At 36.4% G+C, this 14,256-nt stretch overlaps 1 protein-coding gene and 1 long non-coding RNA gene across 2 annotated transcripts; both read right to left on the reverse strand.

The window, feature by feature from the left end:
• Nucleotides 1-2,565: 2,565 nt before the first annotated feature.
• Nucleotides 2,566-6,481, reverse strand: LOC103441186 (indole-3-pyruvate monooxygenase YUCCA6-like). Its single transcript, XM_008379894.4, has 4 exons — nucleotides 5,258-6,481; nucleotides 4,396-4,644; nucleotides 3,856-3,978; nucleotides 2,566-3,639 (listed from the first exon to the last, which is right to left on the reverse strand). Exons 1-4 carry the CDS (start codon nucleotides 6,029-6,031, stop codon nucleotides 3,439-3,441), a joined length of 1,347 nt encoding a protein of 448 aa, XP_008378116.3. The 5' UTR covers nucleotides 6,032-6,481; the 3' UTR covers nucleotides 2,566-3,438.
• A 6,807-nt stretch (nucleotides 6,482-13,288) lies between these two features.
• Nucleotides 13,289-14,002, reverse strand: LOC139198204 (uncharacterized). The gene is made up of 3 exons (XR_011583478.1): nucleotides 13,774-14,002; nucleotides 13,513-13,605; nucleotides 13,289-13,380 (listed from the first exon to the last, which is right to left on the reverse strand). It is a non-coding gene; the product is annotated as an uncharacterized lncRNA (long non-coding RNA).
• Between the last annotated feature and the right edge of the window lie 254 nt (nucleotides 14,003-14,256).

A 14,256-nucleotide genomic window follows, 5' to 3' on the forward strand; every position in this document is an offset into this window, starting at 1 on the left:
CATCCCCATATATATGGTTCCATCCTGCAATTTAAGGATTATAGAAGTTACTGTAATTAGTCAGATAGATCAAGTGGATCTTATTGGTGATATATTAACCAAGGAATTTAGCTGAGAGCAAAAATGCTGACAATTTAGTTGGGATCCCCTTGACATGAGTTTTTTTTTTTTTTTTAATTTTTAATTTTTTAATTTTTTTTAATTTTTTATTAACAACGATAATATCTAGGCTAGCAATAATGTGGTTCAAATTCAACTTTAATGATAATCGAACCTGTGACCTCTCACTTATAAGTGAAGAGGAATACTACTAGGCTATAGTATTAAGTGGCCGTTGATATGAGAGATTGATCCTTTCTAGATAATGAAGGATTTAGTTGAGGGCTTATTTGTTGAATTATCAGAGAGACAGACCAAATGCCCACTTCCAACAACATCGATATTGTTCCCAACTTTTACACAATCCGTCAGGTGTGGGGTTTTATCACAAAAGGCCTCGATATTAGTTGAATATTTAAACTATTATTTCTCTTTTTCTATTCCGATGTGGGACTCAATACGCCCCCTCACATGGGGCCCAATTAGTAGGTCACACATAGGAGATCCACACATCGGCAACCACACGGAGCCAAGAGGACTCACCCTACACGTTGGGCTAAGGGACCCACCATCATCGCGCGGGGCTAAGGGGACCCATCCATCACGTGGCTGTACAGTATAGGCCCGGTCCTTGGATTTGATCCTTGGATTTGATACCATGTCGAATTATCAGAGAGACCAGCCAACAACATCGATATTGTCCCCAACTAGGTAAAAATCATCTACACAATCCGTCAGAAGTGAGGTTTTACCACAAAAAGGCCTCAATATTAGTTGGAGTGAGGTTAAGACATTTAAACTATTATTTCTCTTTTTCTATACCCGATGTGGGACTCAACATTATTAACAATTAATCTGGTTGGGATTCTGAGTTTTTGGATTAAATTCATCAATGATTGTCAGTTATTGACATATGTTATTCCTATATACAAGAACAACTGATGATAGCATATTTTCTGTTATATGATACATACCGCATGTATTTTGGGATATCCTTTAATTAGACTCTTCAAGTCTAACACAATCGGGGTTGGTAAATTCTAATCTTACCCAATTTCACCGGGATTATAGTGACATGATTTTGTCATGCTTAATTACTATTTGGATTCATCAATCATATATATATATATATATATATATATATATATCTTACCCACCCCATTTTTCTCTAAGTTTGATTATGATGAGATTTGTTTTGCTTTTGATCATTCGAGAAGATGTGGAGAGCTCGATAGTTGCTTCTTTCTTTGTCCATTTCAAGTGTGAGAAAATGGCATATACGCATGCCTACTAGTATAAAGTAATAATGGCTTAATGAGATAAATAGTTTTCGTGGTGATAGGGTAGTCAGAAAATTACCTCTGTGATAAAAAATAAAAAAAAGATTTAAACTCATGTGGTGAAATTTGTTGAGATTTAAGCCCAAAATTGAAAATTTCACCATCTCCATTAATTATTAGTACATAAGGCTCACAAATGAGGCTAAAAAGATAATGTTAGCCTCACATGTAAGCTTTACGTGCTAACAATTAACGGATAGTTTCGTTTTAGCTTCGTAAGTGTGGCTCACGTGCTAATAATTAACGGAGAGTTGACAGAATTTTCAATTTTGAGCTTAAATCCTAATAGATTTTACCATAGAGACTTAAATCCTAATTCTTTTCACCACAGTGGTTATCTTTCAACTACCCTATTACCACATAGGCTAATAATTCAATTAGGCAAAATTTTAATTACTGTCACAATAACATAAAGCTCAGTAAGTGAGGGCTGGCTAGCTAGCTGTATGCAGTGCTCCTTTAGGAAAAACATGATCAAACTACTGTAATCGCGTTGATTAATAATTGTTAGCACATATATACATATACATATTTGATCCAAGTGCTATGATTAAAAACGTGGGTTCTCGAACACTTTCTGGTATGATGATCCTATTTTATGTATCTTGGATTGAAAAAGTGGTGGTCCAATCTTCTACTTGGGATCGAAATCATTCTGACAGCGAAATTTGCATGCCAGCAGTAATAAAAATCAGCAAAAAGTTTGGTGCATAATACTAAAGAAATTAAATTTGTAAATAAAATTTTAGAAATTAAAAAATGTGAAAATTGATGATTGATTTATTACTTAAATATTAATAAATGTGCTCATTATTATTGGTGACACATAATTTAGTTTACAAATTTTGTCTCCAAGTTTAATCGCTCTATCATTACCCTATTTTATTTTTTATATTTTTGGAAACTTTGTCATTACCCTATTTACCCATACCCAAGTTAACAAGTTTCTCCATTTTGCGAGGGTCGGGGATGGGTGGGAGAAACGTAGCCTTTTTCTTACTTTACAAAGAGGTTGTTTCCATCACTTGATGAACTCGTGACATGTTGATCACAAATGAGCAATATTTCCGTTGCGCTAAGGTTCGCCCACGAAAAAGGAAAAGAGTATACGGTAAAAAAATTGAAGTTAGTTGAAATGATTTTCATTATTTGTCGGTGGATCAAGTCAAATTTTCCATTGAAGTTGTCTGAAGACACTACACCCCTCCAAAATAAATCCAAAAAGAAGAAAGAAATACAAAACCCTAGCTAGGTAAAGAGAAAGAATAACCACACACACAAAACCCTAGCTACATCAATGTTAATACTACTCTCTCAATTCTCTCATCCCAACCCCATTGGAAATACAGGCAAAAAAACCACAATCATATGCATACATTGATGAAAATTAATACCAAATCCTACCCCTTAATCTGTATCACTGATCTCTCTGCCTCTATAAAAAGTCATACCTAATTAGAGATCAATAACAATGATAATGTAGAAGTGTACATGCTAGAAGCTGATGAGGTCCACCTTGCAAAATCAATACCACACACCATGCTTCTTTCTCTCTCAGAATTCCTCTTTCCCAATGCTCTGCAGCTAGCTTCTTTTCAATTTCAAAAATAAAGGAATCATGGACCTAATTCTCTCCCTTTCAACCTTTTCTTGGTACTAACATTTTTTTTTTACGGAAATGATTTCTGCGCACCGTTTTCACTTCATGCATACTTTTCTTATTTTTAGTCATTGGATTGAACAAAGCAAACAAAATCAAGGACTGGAATTAAGAGGGAGTGAGCAGAAATCACTACTTTCTTTTTTTGCACATGGCACCAACCACCAAAAACAGTCCAAGAGGTGATCCTTGGGTAAAATGTTTCCTGGCCAACCGAAATCTCTCTCTCTCTCTCTCTTGCTTTGTCTCCCAGCTGCATTCTCGATGTTATTAGCTCATCAAATCAAAATCGTCACAGTGTGATGATGATGATGATGATGATGATGACGATGGGAAAAGTTAGGCGTTAAAGGGAGTACAATGCTTTGCCTCAGCTTTCCAACACCGTTCCATATCTTCAGCAATTCTTTTGGCATCCATTGAGGTACCAAGTAGTCCACGTTTGGTAAACCCCACTGCATATAACCCACGTTCACCTTTCCAACCATTTGGAAATGGCCTTCTAGGTAACCCATCTTCTTTTGAAAACATATCACCCTCCTGCAATAACATAAATGTGAAAATTAGGGTAAATGCTAAACTTATATTCCCTTTATGTAAAAATTAGGGTAAAATGTTCTTGGTAGACTTACGTTGTCAGGCAAACGCTTTATATATATATATATATATATATATAGTCAAATTACAATATATATTTGTACGACATGTTCATGCAAGAATCAACATCAATAATACATATTGTAGTGGGATTGGTACCTTTAGCCAAATGGGCACATTGCTTCTGTAACCTGTTGCTAATATAATGGCATCAAATTTCTCGGTTCGTCCATCAATAAATTCTATAGCGTGAGGTTTTAACCTCTTGATGGCTGGACATACCTACAATATCACATAGTATAACAAGATAGAAAATCAGGAAAGTGAACTGAGTCGACATTTATACATACAATAAAAAGCAAAAGAAGCTAAACTGATAACATATATTAAACAAGATTCTAAGAGCTCCATGCATATTTTGTCCAATTATGGTGAAAATATTTATTATCATACACAGTTAAACACAGTTATACGTAAATACAAATCACCGTATGACAATATGTTAAACTTTCTGACTAGAGAAAAAGAAAATTTACTTGTTTGTGGGACATCTATTACATCAAAAGGCATATCTAGGTACCATCATTGGAAAAAGTACTGTGTAAATATTAAAAGGCCATGGCTGGCAAAGAGGAAATTAAAAGAAAAAGAGAAGATTAAAGTGAGATTGAGAATTGACTTGATGAAAAAACTTAGTACCTGTATGTCTCCACTTTTAATCTTTGCCAGTGTACCAACGTCTAAGACAGGTGTCTTTCCAGACAAGTTCTTGAGCTCCAAGGGACCCAATTTCGGCCGGTCTAATCCGAGTTGAGAGGTGTTGCCGAGAAGCAGACGAGACACAACCAGCAAGAACCGATCTACAAGTCGAATGGGCAACCACTTGAGCAACCACACGGACAGCCCAAAAGTTGACTTTCCAAGCATCTCTCTTGGTAAGACATGAACCTAATCAATTAAAAAAAAACACGAAATTATAAAGTTAAAATTACACTCGAAAAAAGCTCAAAAGTGCACAAAAAGAAAGAAAGGCAATAAAAAATTAGCATGGAGGTGATGGGTGAGTCCCATTTCATGTAGTTTGCTAGGACTTTGCCTAGCTAACTCTGGCTAGCTAATTTCTTCATATGCCAAGGGACGAATGAATATTAAGGGCACTAATGTTTCTTTATTCTGAGAAAAGAAAAAAAAGGTTTGAAAGTATGAGAGAGCCCAAGTTTCTGACCAATTTTACGCATGCTTGGGTGTTCCAAGAAAGTGAAAGACCAAAGAAATTTTTGTTTTGCCTAAAATAGGGTTTTATATTCATGTTTAATCGACTTTGAACAAACCGCTGAATCTTGAAGTTATAAGCAGCTTGAGTTTTTTTTAGCCAAGAGTACAAATTTCTCCAAAATGGGGTCTGATTATATACAAATATACACAAATTAAAACTTGTTAAAAACAAAATACTAAAAAACTCAAGGGCACCAAAAATCTTAAAACACTTTAATGGCATTTGTTTAGAGAGAGAGAGAGAGAGAGAGAGAGAGAGAGAGAGAGATAGAGAGAGAGTTCTTACCGTATCTCTGACCACAAGAGAAGGCCTAGCATTATGATTACATAGATCCAAGCACACCTCCATGCCTGAATTTCCACAACCAACAACCAAAACTTTCTTCCCTCTAAACTCCTCACCACTCTTGTACGAACTTGTATGCCTTATAGGGCCTTTAAACTCAGTCATTCCCTCAAGCTTCGGCACCAGCGCCTCTGCATTCTCACCGGTGGCGGCAATCAACCATCGGCACACATACTCCGTCTCATCATCACCCTTCACTCCCGTTGTCCGCACACGCCAAAACCCGAGCGTGGGATCAAACTCGGCACTGGCCACGGTCACATTGAACTGTGGCCTAATGTCATACTTGGTAGCATAATCTTCAAGGTATTGAATGAATTGTTGCTTTATAGGGTAAGTTGGGAAATCATTAGGGAAAGGCATGAAGGGTAGCTCACAAAATTGCTTCGGCAAGTGAAGGCGAAGGCGGTTGTAGGTCTTAAGCTTCCATAAGGAGGCTATGCAATTGGATCTCTCCAGGATCATACTTGGTACACCTTTTAACTTCAGACATGCGGCTGCTGCAAGCCCTGATGGACCTGCACCTACGATGACCGGCCCTGGAGCACACACTACGAGTCTAGAATCTCTAGATGATGGCGATGGTGATGGTGATGATGCTGACAAGGACGAAGCCGACAGGGATGAAGAGGACTTGCTCATTTTGTCAATGAAATAAGGATCATTGGATTGTTTGCCTTGTAATTCTCTTGTGTTGTAGTAGTCCATGGACATCTAAATGACGATATGTAACAAATTAATTTACTTCAGAAATACAAGTAATGAATTAAAAGTTGAAGAAGCTAGCAGAGGAATTGGTAGTGAATGAAAGAGTGTGGTTTAAGAGGGAAATAGTAAGAAAAGTGAGAGGAAAACATTCGGGAGGGGAGATGTAGGTTTTGGGAATATGTGAGTCTCTTAATCAGTCTAAGTTTGACTGTTCTAAGAGGGGATTAAACTGATGATGATACAGAGTTAGTGGTGATCAAGGTGTTCTCTCTCTCTCTCTCTCTCTCTCTCTCTCTCTCTCTCTCTTATCAGAGAAAGATTAGGCATGTGAGGACGATTCCTTGAATTATGGAGTGGACTAAGAGGGTCATATCCATTTTTTAGAATGTGTAATTCGTTTTTTACTTCCTAATCTTAATTTTCTGTGTGTTGATCAAGGGGGTGGGGCTTTGGCTGGGGCTGGGGGGGGGGTGGGTGTGTTAAGCTGAGGAATGAGCATACTACGGGACTAAATCAGCATTCAAGACAAGGAGAGAGAGAGAGAGAGAGAGGGAGAGAGAGAGAGAGATGGTGATATGTGTATTTATATTCCTTATTGTCATACAAGAATTTGTGTGAGGAAGGCTAAGCGGTGAAGATATGTGATGCAAGTGGACATGACATGAATATTAATAAATACTATAAAGCATACTTTAAAAGTAATATTTTCTTAGGCCTTTTACAGTAGGCTAAAAAAAGTGTGTTTGATATTAATATATTAGACTCGAATACATATCGGACGTTACAGTGGGTCGAAAAATATATGAGTTCAATATACTAAACTCATGCATGTGATAACAATATATTGAACTTATACTAGTGTGATAGTAGTAGATATCAAATTTAGGTTACATTTTCAAACAGTCACATCTCGAAAGAAGTATTTATCATGAAGTTGATTATTATTTGAATATGTAACAAATTGAGACCCGGTAGATCTGAAATTAGAGATGTGAATGGACGTCTTAGGGCATAAATTCTTTTACATAATCCAAAAATAATGATCCGAATAGGATAAGTAGTCACTAATCTAGATGATTAAGCGCGTGAATGATTGGCATTGGATAATATGGATCGGACCAACTTGGGTTGGGCCTCGGGGCGGGTGGAGTATGAACTGTATCCAAGAGTTCACAGGGGATATTTTGGATGCTGTGTTTCATTTGTGATCATGGAAATTTAAAGTAGATGTACTATGAGCAAAATCATGTTTTTGAAAATAATTAAAACCCAAAAGTTTGAAAAATAATAATTTTTCAGGCTAAAGAAAAAAAATTATTTTTGAAATTTCTATTCTAGTGGATTTGAATTAAGGGAGTTAGATAGATGTTCTTTCATTTTAAAAGCACTCACATTAAATGTGAAAACTTCTGGTTACCAAGTTGTAGGAGTTCAGCATCTAGCCTCAATATATAGAGTTTATTACAAGTGCATGCGCACAAATATGAATTTTCAAGCCATAAATAAGAGCCCAATAAAATCAAACGTTATGAATCCAAAGTAATCAGAAAAATGGTAACATTAGAATACCTAGAGCAATTAAATGGTCAGAAATTAGTCTACCTTCAAATTGGTCTTTAACCAACAAAAGTAAACTGGTCGATGTAACCTAGAAAATATACAACAATTCTTTGATAGCACGGTAAGAATCAACTTTAATCCTCCTAGAAGATTTAGTGTCCATCTCAAGGAGAAATTTTTTGTTGTGATCGAGATATAAGTGGTACACCATGTGTTTTTATATAAATGGTGGGAAATTGTATTTTTTAAGTTATTAACTTTAACATACATATCTCACTATTTATATAGTAACAAGTCATATACCAGGTCACACTGAAAAATGAAACTAAGTCGATCAACTAAGGATAAAGAATTAGTTAAAAATTCATTTTTAGAATCAACCTTCATTGACATTTTAGATTGTGATCATGAATTGGAAAATTAATTAATGAATATGAAACTTAAATCAGTAAAAATAACTTCTCAAGTCGGTCAACCTTGTTATGCAAGCCAAAGTCAAACTAAACTAAACCTTCTGAGGACGAACCAACATCACCTATGGCTACTGTTCTGAAAATCCCCGTCTAGCGCCGCCTAGGCGCTAGACGGTTGGTCACCGCCTCGATTAATGCCTAAGCGTTTAAAAATTAAGAAAGAGCGCCTAGACCTACTGATGTCACATCCCAATCTCGACTTCGCCGTAGCACGATATTGTCTGCTTTGGGCTTACCATTCCCTCACGGTTTTGTTTATGGGAACTCAGACGAGAACTTCCTAATGGGTCACCCATCATAGGATTGCTCTCGCCCGAACGTGCTTAACTTCGGAGTTCCGATAGAATCCGAAGCTAATGAGTTCTCAAAATGCCTTGTGCTATATGGAGGTAGGCATGTACATATAAGGCACATCACCCCCTCTCCGTTGGTCGATGTGGGATATAACAATCCACCCCCACTTAAAGGGAACCTGGCGTCCTCATCGGCACACTCGCATCGAACGGCAAAGTGGCTCTGATGCCATTCTGTCACATCCCAGTCTGGTTCCGCTGTAGCACGATAATGTCCGTTTTGGGCTTACCATTCCCTCACATATTTGTTTCTGGGAACTCAAACCAGAATTTTACCAATGGGTCACCCATCTTGGGAATGCTCTCGCTTGAACTCGCTTAACTTCAGAGTTCCAATGGAATCTGAAGCCAGTGAGTCCCTAAAAGGCCTCGTGATATATGGAGGTGGGCATGTACATATAAGGCACATCACCCCCTCTCCGTTGGTCGATGTGAGATCTAATAACGGAGGCGCCAACCTAGACCGCTTAGGCACCTGCCTAGCTCGTCCAGACCAGCCTAGATTGAGACTCACTTAGACAGAAAATAGATAACTTTCATTTTGCATTATATTTTTTCAATAAATTGTAAGAGACATGTTGAATACTTAAAGGAACACACATTATATACTTGTTCCCCATGTTTTCATTATGTTCCAATAGCTCATAATATATCTCATTCCATTTTGTAGTTTATGATGAAATCATATATATTTTAAGTATAAACAGACACTTGTTTACACAAAATATAATAGATTTAATTAAATCCGTCTAATCCGCCTAGGCGCCCGACTAGAGCCCGCCTAGGCGCTAGGCCCTAACCCGCCGTCCGACTAGTGCCTAGTGTCTTTTTAGCAATTGATTTCGAATGAAATATAAACCCTCAACTATTAGTTTTAAATAAACCATCTAAAAATGTATTGGAAAAACTAAAATGCTGACATAGAATAAGAAGAAAATATACCATGAAGAGAATTATATAGACAAAATTACCCTCCAAAACTAAGATTAGGTATTTTTAAAAGCTGGAAAAGCTTTGTGACAAAACATAGGATAGATATATCCGTTTTTTGATTTTATTGAAGAACATTATCAATCGGAGAAAAAATTTAAAGTCATCACGAAAGAAAATTGAATTAAACAAGACAAAAGACTAGTCTCAACTAGTCATTCCCCACTAGAAACTAAGGAAAACTAATGAAAAGGGCTTGAAAACTTTGAGTTTTAATGATAAGGACAAAATAAAGGGTAAAGTAAATAGTACCAGGATTGACTTTTTAGTGTAAAAATGTGGTTTTTCGTTAAAGTGAACAGTACCGGGTGCTTTTCGTTAAAGTTCCCTAGAAACTATCCTAATCAATACTTCAAACACTCAAGGTGCGACTTCGTACAATATCCCAAAAGACGAGGCTGGAGTCAAACGAGGCATAAAACAAAACAATTTTACTAACCAAAGTTTAAACTTTATAGAAAAACAGTTAAACAAAATTGAAAATAAAATAGATAAACTTCCAAAACAGGAATTAGCAGCTAGGGAAAAACCTTTACTGGAATTTCCTGATGCTTTCTCTAGTAAAATTGCCCTAAAATTAAACTTCACTAGTGAAAATTTGATAAGAGGTTCAAAGAATTAAAAATAGAACAAAAACCTGTTTTCGTAGAAAAACACCAAGAATCAAAACCAGATACAACCTCTATAAATTCTGAGTCAGATGACAGTAAATTAAGCACGATAGAAAGATTAGAAGAAGCCTTTCAAAATCTTGAATTAAAGAGGATCATGAATAGAAGCAAAGTAAACCCATCCAGTCTTACAAAAAATTGGTATTCAGGCCAACACCTCCGGATATCCAATTTGAAGAAAAATTCACAAAGTTAATTTTTCGTATATGCGGATAAACTCTATGTATGGAACATAGATTGTTTATTTGAGCAAGAAATCTTAAACAAGTTACAACACATGTCTATGATTGCAAGCTGTTATGTTATTAGCTATAACCTTAGCCAATCAAAGGTCGTTGACCTTTTGGCAACCAGATTCACAGGAATGTTACAGAAAAACACATCACCGAACAGTCCAAATTAGCTATTAAACATGCAGTTAAATAGAATGAAGTTGGAATCCCTATTTTTGGTGAAAGAATTGGTATGGGAGTCCCAAACTCAGTCAACACATTATTTTTGTCAATAATAGAACATTTAATAGGAACATCAAGTAATGTAACCTCTAGAATACATGATCAACTTAATAATTTAAGATTTCCTACCTTGAGTCATTTTAGATGGTATAAAGATACTTTTTTTAGTACAAATATATTTTTACATTAAGGGGAGGGGGAGTTCGACTAAGCCACACAATGGGCAACCTAATTTGGTATTGAATTTGCCATTTACGAGGTTCAAACCTAAGACTTCTCACTCCCAAGTGAAGAGGAATACCACAAGACTGTAGGACTGAGTGGCAGATGATATAAATATATTTTTGGAAAGAAAAATTTATTAACGGATTACTAAATCTATTTGCATATAAAACCAGACAAGTATTAGTTAATGAAGATGGTATCATACCATACAATATCATTACTTATGGAAATATAATTAATATTACCCAAAAAGAAGGACTAAAAATGTGTACTGACATAAAAATAACTAAACAAGTCAACAAGGATAAAAGAGCAGCTAAATATGAGTTAGGTACATTTTGTGAACAATACGGGCTAACCCCTGTTACCCCTTCAAGTAAAAAGAAAAGAATAGAAAATTACCTAAGTACAAGTTACTATAGACACAACAGGAAAAACAAAAACAAGAATTTTGATACTAGTAAATTTTATGAAAAAAGCAAACCTAGGAAAAACTGGTCTAAAATACCAGTTCATAAAATCCATCCCAAAAATCACAGTAAAAATACATGTTACAAGTGTGGTAGATATTGTCATTATGCATACAAATGAAGAGTAAAAAAAGACAACTAATTAGTTAAAAATATCTGAAAAAGAGAAAATAGACATAATTAGAATTGTAAAATTAAAAGATACAGACCAAAATGAAGAAGAGCAACATGACTTAGCACTACTAGAATTATGGCTATAAGCCACCCTTTCATTTGGTGGCTATTGTCAAGTGTTGCCACTCACATTGGTGGCAAACCTTTATGGCCACCAATCACCCACTAAACTAAAAGTGTGGCCTATGTAGAGGACTCCATTGTAACAATGGCCACCAATATTGCATTGGTGGGTATGTGAATAGTACACCATTTTTATATTTTATAATTAATTGTAAAATGCAAAATATGTCATTGTCTCTCTTATTGGTGGCTAGATTTGAGACTAACATTGGTGGCTTTCATACTCATACACCCACCAATCCTATGTGTCTCTATTAGGATGAGTGGCTTTTAAAGTATAGGCACCAACAATGGTGTGAATCTATAGCATTCCAAATGACCTTTATGTTCGAATTGTATTACATGGTTGTTAAATCATTGCTTTGTACTACATTAAAACTCATCTTCTTAATATAAACTTCACAACTATATTAAATTTGCAAAAGGCATCACATTGACAACCAACCACACTTTATATCCCATACGGAATAATAACAAGGTTTGTCCCTTTTCAAGGAAGCATATTACATTCAAGTTTGTTGTCCAACACATCCAACTACCCAAGGGTGAGGAGATTACATTTTATAAAACCAACAGTACATATGCACATCCACCAACAGCAACTGAACTAACAAAATCCGCCCCATTGGATCTATGCCTTCCCTACGGCATTTGTACTATTTACATCAAGCAAAAATCACAGGAATGATCACAATTAGCTTATCACTTACTGAACCTAGTGACATTCACCATGCATGGACGATAGACCATCTCATCCGCTGTGCCGTTATTGTGCAGCACAACAAAGCCGTCATCTTCAACTTCTCCACTTGCCTGGATCTTTAAACTAGTCCCTTGTTCAGTTCTAGTCACACAAGCTTCACTCACATCAACTCGGTTTGGTTCCACAATGCCTGCATCAGCAGCCCTCATCGGCGCGGACATTATTGCAGCCCTCAGTTCACGCTTCATGTTCTCCACTTCCAACTCCATCCGTCTGTTATGTACCACCATTGAATCAGTTTGCTCTTTCCTCAATTGTGCAACCACATTTGCCTGCTCAATCCTTTGCCTTTCCTCTCTCTCACTTGCCTCCATCTTAAGTCTCTCAATTTCAATATTAGCAGCTTTTATTTGTTCCTCATATGCTACTGTAATTGCTTCAACTTCTCTACAAATCCCTCTTTTCTCAGTTCTAATGCCCGGCACGTCAGACCACACAACCCCTGTCCCAAATCCTTTTACACGGTTGTATTTCTCAGGCCCCAATACATCAGCGTACACATTATGGCAAACCTGTTCAGTTATGATCTCATTCCTATCTGCGTACAGTTTCAACTTTGTATTGAATTCATCCTGCAAGTAGTTGGGAAGATTAATCACATATACATATGAACTCTATATCGATTTCATAGCCTTCTAAATCAAATATATTCCAACCATGTTTCTCAACAATACTAGTTCTATTAGTGATTGTTCTGTTGTTCAAACAAACATTATACCAATAAACTCATATGCACCCTTATCTCTTTCATTACTTCAGTGTATTCACTAATGCAGCCGGTTGCTGCATTATGTTCTTTGTCTCACTGAGTTTGCGTATAAAATATTACAAACCACCTGATTGTTCACATTCCACAAACCTTTTATATATATCGCCTCCTATAGGACACCATGGCATACTAACAATTTTTTATGGCATACTTACAAACCGGAAACATATATATCACCTACATCGAATATCAACATTGTATCAGCTGCTAATTGATGGCATACTTACAATTATTGCAGCTGACCGAGCATCCACTGGTTCCCCATTTTTCCGAGTATGTGTTAGTGTAAAGAATGTAATGCAGTCCGGTTTGCTTCCATTCACTTGTTCCTGTTAACATAAAATGTCAAATAACCAATAGACCAGATATTTCATGAGATTGTTTTCATCCAGCACCTTCATTCCATGTGCACTAAACTGTACTTAAGTTAGCATAACACAAAACTGAAGGAAAATCCTTACATGTTCGTGTCTGATTTGCGCAAAAGACTTGGTTCCAGTCGTGTGATATATTTGTAGTGCCTTCCTGTTCTTTCTAGATGCCGTAGCACGCTTCTACATATGTCAATTGTATCATGCATTAGTGGGGCTATGTGAAAACATAATTCATCCTAATTTCCAATACATACAATCCATACATTTATCATTCACATAATTTCCCAACTAAATCAACCATATATGGTGTATAAACAAGCAAGAACATTTGATCACTGTGTGTGGTACCTGAGCATGTCCGGTGTCCCATAGTTGTACTAACAATTTCCATTGCCCTTGGTTGACCCGGCCATCTTGACAATGGAACCTCTCCGCTGATGGTGAGTGCAGGCATGGAGTATAGTATGCCTTCTTGAGGTTTGCCTTGTAATCCTTCCATCTATCATTCATCTTCATCTCACAAACCCGCCGAATTTTTGGCTCCAATTCTAATGTGATTTCATCTGTCCAATCAAGAGTCCCCTGCCCATTTAGATATATATATATGTTGTTGTTAATTATGCCCCATTACGTAATATATGAAATATGAAACAAAACATTTACTTTGTAATACCCCTGCAGTAGGTTTCAATTTTTTTTTATAATCGTACATTTTAGCCTTACATGAAACAGTTAAAAGCAGGCTCATTACACATCACCAATCTACAAGGATGCTGCCTTTTAGTGCTGCATTATGTGCAGTGGACCCTATTGTAATCGTATATGGTGCCT

The sequence above is a fragment of the Malus domestica genome, chromosome 08, assembly GCF_042453785.1.
Source record: "Malus domestica chromosome 08, GDT2T_hap1".
Taxonomy (NCBI): Eukaryota; Viridiplantae; Streptophyta; class Magnoliopsida; order Rosales; family Rosaceae; genus Malus; species Malus domestica.

Excerpts from the sequence above, each read along its gene's own strand:
- LOC103441186 (XM_008379894.4), bottom strand. The coding sequence starts at position 6,031 with ATGTCCATGGACTACTACAACACAAGAGAATTACAAGGCAAACAATCC. Across the intron at positions 4,645-5,257 it reads CTCTTGTGGTCAGAGATACG|GTTCATGTCTTACCAAGAGA; the intron begins GTAAGAACTCTC and ends TTAATTGATTAG. Across the intron at positions 3,640-3,855 it reads ATGTGCCCATTTGGCTAAAG|GAGGGTGATATGTTTTCAAA; the intron begins GTACCAATCCCA and ends ATGTTATTGCAG.